The sequence below is a fragment of the Populus euphratica genome, unplaced genomic scaffold, assembly GCF_000495115.2.
Source record: "Populus euphratica unplaced genomic scaffold, PopEup_1.0 scaffold1.1, whole genome shotgun sequence".
In the NCBI taxonomy this organism is placed as follows: Eukaryota; Viridiplantae; Streptophyta; class Magnoliopsida; order Malpighiales; family Salicaceae; genus Populus; species Populus euphratica.
The window spans coordinates 8,369,325-8,381,503 of NW_011499845.1; the positions used below are offsets into that span (position 1 = coordinate 8,369,325).

At 35.9% G+C, this 12,179-nt stretch overlaps 2 protein-coding genes across 3 annotated transcripts; one reads left to right on the top strand and one right to left on the bottom strand.

Moving 5' to 3' along the window:
* Positions 1 to 2,024: 2,024 nt before the first annotated feature.
* Positions 2,025 to 4,877, bottom strand: LOC105127412 (protein IQ-DOMAIN 14-like). 2 transcript variants are annotated; one of them, XM_011028686.1, is made up of 4 exons: positions 4,141 to 4,877; positions 3,777 to 4,010; positions 2,580 to 3,266; positions 2,025 to 2,441 (listed from the first exon to the last, which is right to left on the bottom strand). In XM_011028686.1, exons 1-4 carry the CDS (start codon positions 4,579 to 4,581, stop codon positions 2,421 to 2,423), a joined length of 1,383 nt encoding a protein of 460 aa, XP_011026988.1. In that variant the 5' UTR covers positions 4,582 to 4,877; the 3' UTR covers positions 2,025 to 2,420. The 2 variants fall into 2 exon arrangements, with proteins under 2 accessions (XP_011026988.1, XP_011026994.1); XM_011028692.1 differs by lacking the exon at positions 2,025 to 2,441 and having other exon boundaries at positions 2,450 to 3,266.
* A 3,352-nt stretch (positions 4,878 to 8,229) lies between these two features.
* On the top strand, positions 8,230 to 11,108 carry LOC105127422 (neurogenic locus notch homolog protein 3-like). The gene is made up of 6 exons (XM_011028705.1): positions 8,230 to 8,557; positions 8,902 to 9,057; positions 9,685 to 9,765; positions 9,854 to 9,979; positions 10,113 to 10,208; positions 10,685 to 11,108. Exons 1-6 carry the CDS (start codon positions 8,452 to 8,454, stop codon positions 10,753 to 10,755), a joined length of 636 nt encoding a protein of 211 aa, XP_011027007.1. The 5' UTR covers positions 8,230 to 8,451; the 3' UTR covers positions 10,756 to 11,108.
* Positions 11,109 to 12,179: the final 1,071 nt, after the last annotated feature.

Here is a 12,179-nt window from a genome sequence, read left to right on the forward strand (position 1 = left end):
TTTATATATATATATATATATATATATATATTTTACATTGGGATCCAAAAATGGGTTACAACATATAATGATGGATTTATATAAAAAAAGTTAGGTTATATATATATAAAAAATTAACCTAACCAAAATCTTTTTTTTAAAAAAATTTTATATCTGTCATCCACGCATAATAACTCTAAAGCTTGGTATAGATTAGAAGATTCTTATTCTTAACAACAGAATATTTATGGATAATTATTTTAATATTTAATCAATTGGTAGAAAGTATATATCTTATTAATTTTTCATTACTAAATTATCTTACAGTTAAATCATATGTTTAGATAACGTTAGCGTATATTCAATCTCAACACTTATGAATAAATAAATTGCATCTGGTTTCATGTGTTTTTTCAGAGATTCCTAAACTCAATGACGTCTCGATCTTGTTTGCTTACCAAAGAAGGGCGGGGGAGCATGCGTGTGTGTCAAGATTTTCAATTAAAGTTTGATACGCTGTTCATCCTTTTCTTGTTTTCTAAAAAGGGAATGGATTTGGAATGTAATATATAACAAAGGATTCTTATTTTCAATTACCACTTATTAACAAATAATAGAGATAGCACAGAGATTGGGATAAATGGGGAGAGAATTGGCATGCATAAAAACGAGGGAGTTCAGATATCATATTCCTGGGTATGTAGAGTTTAGTTTTTCTAATTTTAGTGTATAGAATAAAATATTTTAAGATAAGATAAGATATTTCGTATTATTGATAAATTTCTTAATAAAACTAATTCAATAGTATATTTGTCAGGCGAGTATTGTGTTCGTGCTTTTTAGTTATATGGTAGTCATGGAGGGTTCCATGCAGTGGTGGCTGCAACTTCTGTGATCTGTATTGGGTTGGGCTCGGAGAGCAAGCCCTGAATAGGTACTGTTTTGATGGTCTATGTTGAGCTGCTCAAGAGGTTGGACTTCATCGGCGAAATCCCTGTAATATTCTTGAGCCTAGAAGCATTTCTTCTGTTGTCAGCTCATGCTTCAGGTCCCTTTTTCTTTTTGGCACTGCTTATTTGAGAAGAGATTTGGAACAATCGCAATCCAATCCCAGGCAGCTTTTAAAAATGAGCACGCACATAACGTTCGATCTTGCTTTGATCTAAGTCTTCAATTTGTGCAGTTCAGTTAGGTAAGAAAAGAATTGCTAAGTACATAACGTTGGACAGCAAAAACAAAAGCGTGTAACAAAATCTTGATTATTCCGATCCACCAATTCCCTTTCCGTATTGATGGAGGATAAATCTTCCACATTAACTTTTCTGGGAATTAACAAAAGTTTATCCGTAAAAGTCAAAACCACCATCAGTTATTGTACACCTATGCAGTCTAAATTATGATTTAAAAAATATATATATATATTAATTTAATATATTTTCAAATTATGATTTAAAAAATATATACATTAATTTAATATATATTTAAAAAAAAAATAATTGCCACATTCACAAATACTGCGTGTAATAATTTTTGTATATTAAGGTTTCACTTAGTTCAAGTCAACTTGTGTTATAAAATATACTTGCCTATAAATAATTTTGAGTTTGCATTAAAATTTATTCTAAAAATAAGTTAAAATCTTGATGTAATCAAGAGTTAAGATTTTTAATTTCGATTTTATGAATTCTATTTATTCTTCAAAAAAATTCAATAGTTTTTTTTAACTAAACGTACCAAACCTAATCTTATTAATGAATATCAACTTTTAAATTTATAATTCAAAATCAAATTTTCCTTTATAAGCCATGTCAAACTAACTCTGAATGAATAAATTGATGGAGGCTATTGATTGGCACAGCAAGACAAGTTACCGGTATTTCTGCGACAAAAAAGTGGAAATGTCACGCTCTGGGCAATATTTGCTCTTAGATTAGGTAAATCATTACGTTGATGGCTGTATAAGATTATTTCTGTTATTGCTTTCAAAGAACTGATGGTTTTTGCAGGATTACTATGAAATCATAAGCACAAAACAATTTACAATCTGGGGAGAACAATTCACTCTCAAATAATTTTTTTATGGACACATTATAATTTAAGCAGTTAATTAAACTGCGTTCCTGCATTTACTCACACGTTAGTTGTCTTTGCATTTGTGCTTCTGCTAAGGAAGACGTTAGTCCATATAATGGGAAAATGAAAAAAGATTACGACTCTACATGGGGGTTTCCGACACTTCACTCCACAATGACACTAGAACGAAGAAGAATGAAAAGTCGTACAATATTCCAGCAGCTTTCTGCGTTGAAGATTTAAATTTCTTCAGTTTCTTTCTTGCTTAAACTTGGTGAAAAGTTGCACAACATTCCAGCAGCTTTCCGCATATGTCATTTTATTGGGGCACACAACATACTGAGTTGCAAAGGCTGGCTAGTGTACTGTTAGTACCTATTTCCACGAACCTGCAGATTAAAAAAGCAATGATTCAACTGATTAGATTTGGAGTAATTCGCAAGTTTGATATATTTAATCTGTTTAGTGGTTTGTCCTCTAATACATAATGTATTGTCGTGATTTAATTAAGGATGGGTGATGCTTACTTCAAATCCAACATGAGAACTGCAATAATTGGTGTTTGTGAGCACTGTACTTGTGGATCCGCACTCACTATCTCTAAGTGATACTGTTGTTCTGTCAAGCTTAATTGACCATGGATATATATAGCCTTGAGCTGTGGCTCCAACATTGGAAGACGACCGCTGCATCCGCATAGGCCTTGGGACATTCCTTCCCTCTATTGATGCCCTCCTCCTACTTGGTTGCCTCTCAAATGAGTCTGGCCTTTGTTTTGGTGCACTATGTGACCGAACTTTGGCCCTGAAAGATTCTGTGTTTGCCATGTAATTTGGAAATGGGTAGTCATAGGACAGAGATTCTGCGTACTCTGGCCTTGGTAAGGCGAATGGAATTCTTGATGGATCAGGTTTTGATACTGCAGAGGAGTACTGAGGGCTGCTGATTGTTGTGCTGAAGGAATTTTCCTCAAAATACCCACTGCAAGCTCTGGGGCTCATATCTGTTAGAGCTGATGGAGCTGGAGAGATCTGGTGGTTCTCTATCTTCGAGTACGCATGATTTGAGGCATAATGTGTGGAAAATCTATGCTCTGTTAGATCTGTTTGTGGACGATGAGAGTAGCCATTTCTGCTCTTTATACTTCCCTTCGATTCTCCAACATCCACCTCTACAATCTTGATGTTCTCCTGATCCATGCCTCTATCATTCTCCTACGTGTACCGAAACAGAATGGCAGATCGCTCATAGTGGATTCGAAGTACTAATTTTATATACGTGAATAACTGTTACATATGCTTGCCATTGACAATGTCAGAAATTCCAGAAAACAATTTTCCCAGAAAAAAGAAGGAAAAATTTAGATAGTTGCATCTTGATGTAATGTTAGCAATGAACTAAGAATAAAGGAAAGATTTTGTTCTGCTACTTTTAGATGAGAATACTAAATATTTTATTATTCATTAAGACCACGTATATAGAACCACTTTTTTGAATTGAAGTCCTGACAGTGTCCTTATTCTTCGTTAATAATTACTGTCGAATAAAAATGGAAAGAAAATAGTTACGAAACATGTTTTTAAGCATGAAATGCAATCTTATGTTTTTCCATTTATGAATTAATCTGACTCGTACCTTGTCGAATGAATGCATACCTCGTCTGTTTGATAACAGAAAAAAAGGTCATGAACTGGGTAAGTTCAAAAGAAGAAAAGAATCCTTACATCATTTGTGTTCCTAATCCTATTCTCTTGTGTCGACTTTCTGTGGATCGAATTCCTCTGGCTGGGCTTTACGTCTTCAGCCATCCAGATCCTCTGAGCCCGAGCTCTAGTCTGCGCATTCACCAATGCCTGCATGCACCTGAGTGTAGCTGTTGCCTGTTTCCTCACCAGTTGACCCCTCACGAGTGCCTGCAACTTCACTAAGCCTTTCAGTGCACATAATGCTTTCCTTGCCTGTTAAAAATACCAAAACCAAACACGCAATTCATCATTTTCATCTCTGAAGCTTTGGTTTTTATAATTTCAGTTTAGAGACTGATGTGTTCACTAGACAAGAACCGATGGAAATTCAAGTATTGCTTACCAAATAAGATCGAAAGACTGATTGAATTTTTACGGCAGCATCCTCTTCGATTGTACTGTTTCTCCTGGAGGTGTAAGCAGTTAGACGGATCACAGCAGCTGCAGCCTGTGCAGCGGCCACAGTTGCATCCGCAGCAGCTGCCATAGCCATCGCGTGCATTTTCTGTTCATTCTCTGAATCCAACGTTCCCTGCACCGCAGCTGGCTGTGTGGTGGCGATTGGTTCTGTAGAATTCGAGTCCTTGGGAGCAGCTGCTGTGGCTGGTGATCTGCGAAAACTCCATCTTCTTTTTTCTTTTGGAGTAGTTGGTGGGATTGAGCTTGGGGTCACTGGATTCTCAATAATAGGTGTTGAATTCTGTTGAGTTGTACCCTTCTTCTCCTTCTCCTTGTCTTTCTTCCCTGTCAAGAAACTTTTAAGCCATTTTCCAGACTTCCCCATCTCTGTCAATTCCTCCTAAGATACCAACTTATCTCAGCAAGAACATATAACTAAGCACCAAATGAGATTCAGATCTCTCTTCTGTCTACAGTTTGGCTTTCAACACCATAATAGTCCGACTATTTAGTACAGAATTTAATCACACCCATATTTCGACAGCCTGACTCTTACTGTTTTATTATTTTTCTCCTGTAAGCACCTTTTTTAGAGGTTGATATGATTTTTGAGCTTTGTTTTTTTAGCTAAAAAGTCTGCAAGGGAGATAATTAGAAGCAGAGAGGAAGTTCCTGGCAGAGATGCCTTGCCTTCGATGGAATCGGGGCTCATACTTGTATAGCCATTATGGACTGAAAGGGTGTATTGGTAACTAAAATCGTGTTACACAGGCAATTAAGAAATGGGGGAGTTGCAGAATACCATGTGAAAAGTAGTCAAGAACATGCAGACTCCTTGTAAAATACTCATCTCAGGGTGGGAGGACTTGTCCACTTTGGGTCACGGAACCTAGAGCTCGTGGGATGGTGGGGTCCTTAGAGTAGTTTAGTAAGGGCCGGGGTGCACGTGCTTATCTTATCCCTGCTGGTTGATTCTGTAACTGTCTTTTTTGCCAAGTTTTTTTTTATCCTATCCTTAGAGTAGTGTAGAAAGTCATGTATTTTTCTATGTGCAAGTTCCATGATTAATTATAAACTTATCTTAATATCTCAATAGATTAAAAATAAGATTGATCGAATTAAAGATAAAAGGATAGTGATAAACCAAACAAGTAGACTCTCACCATGCCTGCATCCTTCTCTCTCTTGACATTCATTTTATGTTCTGATTGCTCCTTCCATGCACTGAAGACAAATGCGAAAAAAGAAAACCGTGTTTTATAGTCTCGAACTTCTAAATAATCGGAAAGGACACTGAAGCCTCGTTAAAAAAAAAAGGAAAAAAAAAGGCTGAAGCCTCATGGACTCATAGCGGTTGGTGCATTAAAGATGCTATAGAGAGTAGTACATAGAAGAATAAATATCACTTGATGGTGAAAAGATTAGTTGGCGTTCACATGGCGTGTTTATTATATACTTCGAGAAGTTGATTGTTTCGGGGAAACACCGTCGTGTCGAGTCTTCTTCATTCTTCCTATCTAGCCACTTTGAACCTTGGCAGGAACGCTAGTAACAAGATGACAAGACATGCGGAACTCTTGTCAGGTGTACAGGAGTTCGATACATTCGCTCTAATACTCCTCCACGTGTAAACGGTACGTGTTTATGTTTACGGATGAAAAAACACCCTCTCTCCACTCCATTTTGTTAAGAGTAATAAAGCATAGCACTACATATACATCTTACAAATCCTCCCTGGAGTTTGATGGAAAATTAACTGTGTGAAATTAGTTGGATAGAAAAAAAAATCAAATTTCAATATTATTTTATTATACTGCAGAAAGAGTTAGCAAAGCAAATTAAGAATTTAAGTTATCTGTGAGATTTTGCAATCCCATGTGACTTAGAGTTGAATATGAAGCCCCTTACAATTTTATCTTTATAATTACTTAGTTGTGGAATTTAATTTAATTTAATTTTTTTATTAAAAAAAGGGGGCATGATGATGGCATTAACAGGGTAGCTCGAGTTCTTGATACATAGCATTAAAAGGGAAAATAATAGTCTTTTCATGAAAAAATAATTTGTGTTGTGACTTTGTGATGGTATAGCATTATTTCTACTTTGGCTTCCATCACATTTTAGGTGTATGCAGTATACTCGCTTAAAAATATTTCCCCCGGGCTAAAACATGAATTTGGGAAGTAAAATGAGTAAAGCCCAATATTAGAAAGGCTAAACAAGCCCTAACCAGGCCCAAATAATGACCACCAACCCAAATCCAGCCCGCACCTGGAGTGTGCACTGTGCTATTTAAGTATTCCTGCCAAAAACGGTGCTACCAAATCAGCTAAGCGGCTTGTGAGTCAAAGCTCGGCTCGCTCAAGTGTTTACTCGAATTCGTAGTTTACGCGAATTTATTTTATATATAAATGAGTTGAAATTAACTAAACTTCGAAGGCTCATAACCCAACTTAATTAGGCTCCTAAGCCGTCTTATAGAGAGACTTATCTAAGAAATTATTTATAAACTCGTAAAAACTTATAGGGATAAACAATTTGTGTAACACTTCATAAAATAAACTAACTTAATAGATGACTAAAAACACTTCTATAGAATAAAATTTAATAAGAAATGTAAAAGTTAAACATACGTGCTGATGAAACACTTAAAAGATGTAAATATATTATTTTTAAAATTGAATGAGATATATTATAAACATATTTTTAAGATATTAAATAAAATTTTCACGCATGTTAGATTTTCAGTCTATCGAGTTTATATATTTACTAAACAAAAAAAATAACTTATCCAAGTAAATCTTATTCTAACAATTTTTAAACCACATTAGTTTACTGTTGGTTATTATGATCAACCATGATAAATTATAGTGATATTTAATGTTATTGTTCAGTTATATTTTTAAATATTTTTTAATTTTATTTTTAGCTTTAAGTTTTCTTTTATGTTTTTAATCATTCATTTTAATGTATTGATATAAAAAATAAATTTTTAAAAATAAATAATAAATTATTTTAATATATTTTTAAATAAAGAGAAACAACAATTACCTCTGTCCCTCTTCTCTCCGGACTAAGTATTATATTCTACGTTTATCATGGACATAAGCATAGTTTGAACTTTGTTAAAACTAGAAGAGGCAACTATGAGCACGTTCAAGCTTGATTCTATTCATTTGAAGCCCTACCTGCCAAGTTTGGCAGCAGTGAACATGTTAAATACATAGCTAGGATTTCCTAGTGTCTGACTTTTAGTCACTTGTGTCCATTTGCACCGGCCATTACAAAGACATGATCTGACCACATTCACATGCTTCGTTAGGGTTTCCACATGAAGTTAACCCCAGACTCGTGATCTATGGTTTAGACGACAGCGTATAAGGTTTATTAATCGTGGAATGTTGGTGACACGTACACGATCAAAACTCCAATTTTGGCCGGTCATCACATTAACATTCCAACATTAATCACCCAACTGTATTAGTCAGCTTTCAATTGTTATGGTTGCAAAAGTGTTGACTTTTTGCATAAGTTTTCGTGCGCCGTTGCGATTCTGCAAAAGTTACTATGCTAGTCTCTCTCTGAGCAAGCTACATTTCAATCACTGAACTTTCGATGCAAGAAAACAATCATGCTCGTGTAAGAGAAATCAATATTTTGCTCACGAATAGACTAATTTGGACCACATTGATATCTCTTTGTTAGAATTTGAATCGCAACAATGGAACCGCACCGCACGGGAACCAGGAATATGCATGTGGTGACATCTGAGTGGCCGCAAAACCATAACTGCCCTGGATCCTCTGAACCAAAATCCCAACTGCCCAGTTTAACTGAGCATGAACATTTATTAGGGTCCCCTCGGGAAGCCACGTTCTCACGTAGCTTTGGCAAACAAGATTAAAAAAGTCTCGCGTGGGATCCAACGGAAGAAGCTTTCATTTTTAAAGATCCTCGATCCTACTTTTAAACTTCACAAATTCAAGTACACCTCTCACCTCACCATATCTGTGTCTGATTCTCTACCAAAATCCCAACTGCCCAGTTTAACTAGAGCATCAACATTTATTAGGGTCCTTCGGGAAGCCACGTTCTCACGTAGCTTTTGGCAAATAAGATTAAAAAAGTCTCATGTGTGATCCAACGGAAGAAGCTTCCATTTTTAAAGATCCTCGATCCTAGTTTTGAACCACAAAAATTCAAATACACCTTTCACCTCACCATATCTGTGTCTGATTCTCTATTGTTTCCAGAGATGGCTTATGCTAGTACCAGTATTGCCTGGATTGCAATCATTTTTCTTTCGCAACATTTGATTGCTAGTAGTGACCTTTTATCTCCCCTGCTGTCCCCTATCTTTGGTACTTGTTCTTCGATCCTTGATCACCATCTCTTACTCTTGACTTCTTGATAATTAATTAGCTTCTTCCTTGTTCATTTTTCTTTAACTCGTTTGCACAGCTGTCGATTTTCTTTCATGGGTTTCGCTGATCACCATCTCGTACTTTGGACTTCTTGATGATTAATTGGCTTCTTCTTTATTCATTTTTCTTTAACTAGTTTGCACAGCTGTCGATTTTCTTTCATGGGTTTCGATGGATGTTAATGACGTTTATCAACAGAGTTTTCTTGGCTTTTCATTTTGACTGTGATTTTGGCTATAACATCATCTTATTGTGTTTTTAATCTTGTTTTTGATTACTAGATGATGTGTGCAAAAAAGTGGAATGTGGGAAAGGAACTTGCAAGCCTTCTGACAATAGCACTTGGTTTTATGAATGTGAATGTGATCCTGGGTGGACGCAGACTCGCTTTGATCAAGATGATCATCCCCAGTTTCTTCCTTGCGTAGTTCCCAATTGTGAGTTCTCTGTTTCTTCTTTTGTCCCCTGCCCGTAATCATGGGAGTACGTACACACCTGTTCAAATATGAGTCCTCTGTGTTCATTTTGATGATTTAGCTCGCTCTGGTTTGTCCATGCTGGGCAAAACATGGTAAATTGTTACATTTACAAATTGTTTGAAATCGAAGATCACTACGAGTAAGAACAGAGTAAAATCCGTGTATAAGTTATGCTGATTTGGAAGTCAATGTACTTGGACCAAGACTGGGTTAAGATAATATTGTTTTTACGAGGGAATGTAATTAACTAAAACAAATCAAACAAAATCTTAATTTGGAAACCAAATATTATTTTATTTGAGTTGGTAATGTATGCCAATCATAACCTTTCAAAAACGTTCTGAGATGTCTAAATCACTTAAGAGAGAAAACCACATACTAATCAAGGGTTGATGGTGATATTTGCCATCATCGTTGAGTCAAAGATTAGCTGCTTCTTTAATTATCTTCAAAAAATGTTGGATAAATAGAATGAAAGATTAATGTGATCCGTAACATTTTCTTGTGATTCAATTTCGTGAACAACTTTTTTGCAGCCTTGACACTTGAGAATTGTGATCGATTGCTTGATTCTGATTTTATCAGGTACCGTGAACTTCTCGTGCACAGCAGCACCCTCACCTGTTCAAGAGAAAGCAAGCAGAGATAATCAGTCAATTTTCGATCGTAAGCCCTGTTACAGCCAAAACTTCATACTGTCGTTTGTTGTTTTCTTAATATATTCTTAGGCTTTTTGGTAAATTTGTTTTTGTAGCCTGCTTTTGGGCTGATTGTGGAGGTGGCTCGTGCAACAAGACATCTCAGTTCACTTACAGTTGCGCATGTGCAGAGGGTTATAGTAACCTTCTGAATGTCTCTACCTTTCCTTGTTTCAAAGATTGTAAGAGACCATACTATGACTTGCTAAATATAAGACCTCTCTACATAAGAGTTTTCAGTTTGATTAAATATTTCTGGAATTAATATTTTGCTTTAAAAATATAAGCGTGTTTCTTATTCTTGATTTAAACCAGGTGCAATTGGAATGGATTGTTCAAACCTTGGTATTATGATGTCAAACAAATCAGCTGCTCCAACACCTGTTATGGCTGGCAATAGTATGAACCAAGGTGAGGCTGTCAATTGAGGACTGTATCGGTCTGCTTATAATCTTGCCATTCTTCGCTATTTCTCTTCTCAAGGGAAAAGGAAAGGGAAATTACATGTGCATGCCTCCCTTTAGTGCTTAATTGTTATTCTTTATCATCAAAAGTTCTTAGCCATCTGACTCTAATTTAGCTTTGTTTACCCGAGCCATGATACAACTCGTGAACTTTTCTTTGGGATCAACAGGTCTATTTAATGCCATTAGAACACCAGCTTAAGTAAATGATTCCATTTTTCTTGGCTTATTTTAGGAGAACCATGCTTTCTAGTTTTGAGGCTGCTGAGTGACCAAAAAGCCTGTCAAAAAGTTCTTAATTTTGAGAGCATGTTATTCCAATTTCATTCATGTATTTGATACCGCAATCAGTTTTGTGCTTACATACCCTGAGGCTAGTGCTCCTATATTTAACATTCGTGGGTTGCCTCATCCCCTTTGCAGCTTCTTCAATCCTGCAAGGAAAATTCCTTTGGCTGATGGCATTGATGATGTTGCTGCCTGTGATTGAGTGATGTAGAACTAGCAGGCAGATGCTCGACGGTTGTGGCTTGTTATTATGGTGTAATTACCGTGTCTCACGCCCGATTTACTTGGCTGTATTTTTCTATAATTTTTGCAGCTATGTATCCATTAGGAGACGAGGGGCAGATACCTTTGTATTCACATATACGATGGAAAGGAGCTAGATTTGGTATGGAGATATGTCAGAGTTAGTGGTTACTGAATTCATGTAGTGAGGATATTCCATTGTGGTATGTGCTACGGTAGTGGCTTCGTTTATTTGATGTACAGAACATGCTGCCACAGTTTGATTGCATTATACTCGTCGGTTTATAGCAATTGAGATCCCTGGTGTTATCATCCAGCCTCCATTCTCTCTTCAGCATATTCTGCTACATCAAAAAACAAGTGCTGGTCTTGAATAATGAAGTTACATTCAAGCAAGATCAATCATCTCTGCCAGTAAATGTCTGTCTTTACATCAAATTCTGTGGGGGAAAAAAAAAGCAAATCGTTGAATCAAGGCCAAGTCTAGATGTTAGGTTGATCCAAAGTGCATTTAATTATCTAGGAAAAAATGGGAAAGAAAATTACGACTACATTGACGTTGGGTGGCATACCTAACTCAATTCACGCATGCCACCGAGAATCCAACCAAATTTTGGTACCACAAGCGTTCAAAAAGTGAGGAAAATTTAATGGTCTGCTTTTGTCAGACTCGATTAGGAATTGGACGACCTCTCTTGCAATTGTGAAAGATGATAAGCGAAATATAATGCAAAAAATCTACACGAATCTATGCCCCCACTTTGCTGTAAAAATATGTGATAAGAAGTAAATTCCCCACGGCTGATAAGAAAGAAGGAAAAAGGTATGGATCTCACAGGTAAATCGTTGTTGAAGAAACTAATTTGAGATAAATATTCAGGTGTGGATCTTCAACGCCGGAGTTTAAAAATTTCTAAGAATTTTAATCTTAATAGCATGTCTTAAGATTTGAATCTTAGTGATGAGAGGATCGTATAATCCGGACGATCCCCTTCTGTGTCATTAATCTACTCTTGCTTCCTGCAAGTACTTGCTGCACAAATAGCTTCGTGAATTATGGTGGTTGTTTTTTTACCTTTCATGACATGCCCTCTCTCCATAGGATTTTTTTGCCATGTTTCATCGAGTTAGAATTAGAATTAATTCATATGAATAATCGTTCTTCCAGATAATCAACATCTATTGCTGTGCATCCACGTTTATTTATTTGTTGAACCGTATTATCTAGAAGATATGCCTTGATTTTTATCATTACAACATTGTTTTTTAAATTTTTTATTTAAAAATATGTTAAAATAAGATAAATAATTAAATTTAAAATAGACAGACTATAATATAAACCACTTGCTCAGCATTTCTTGATAACTTTTTCACTCCGTTGTAGAAA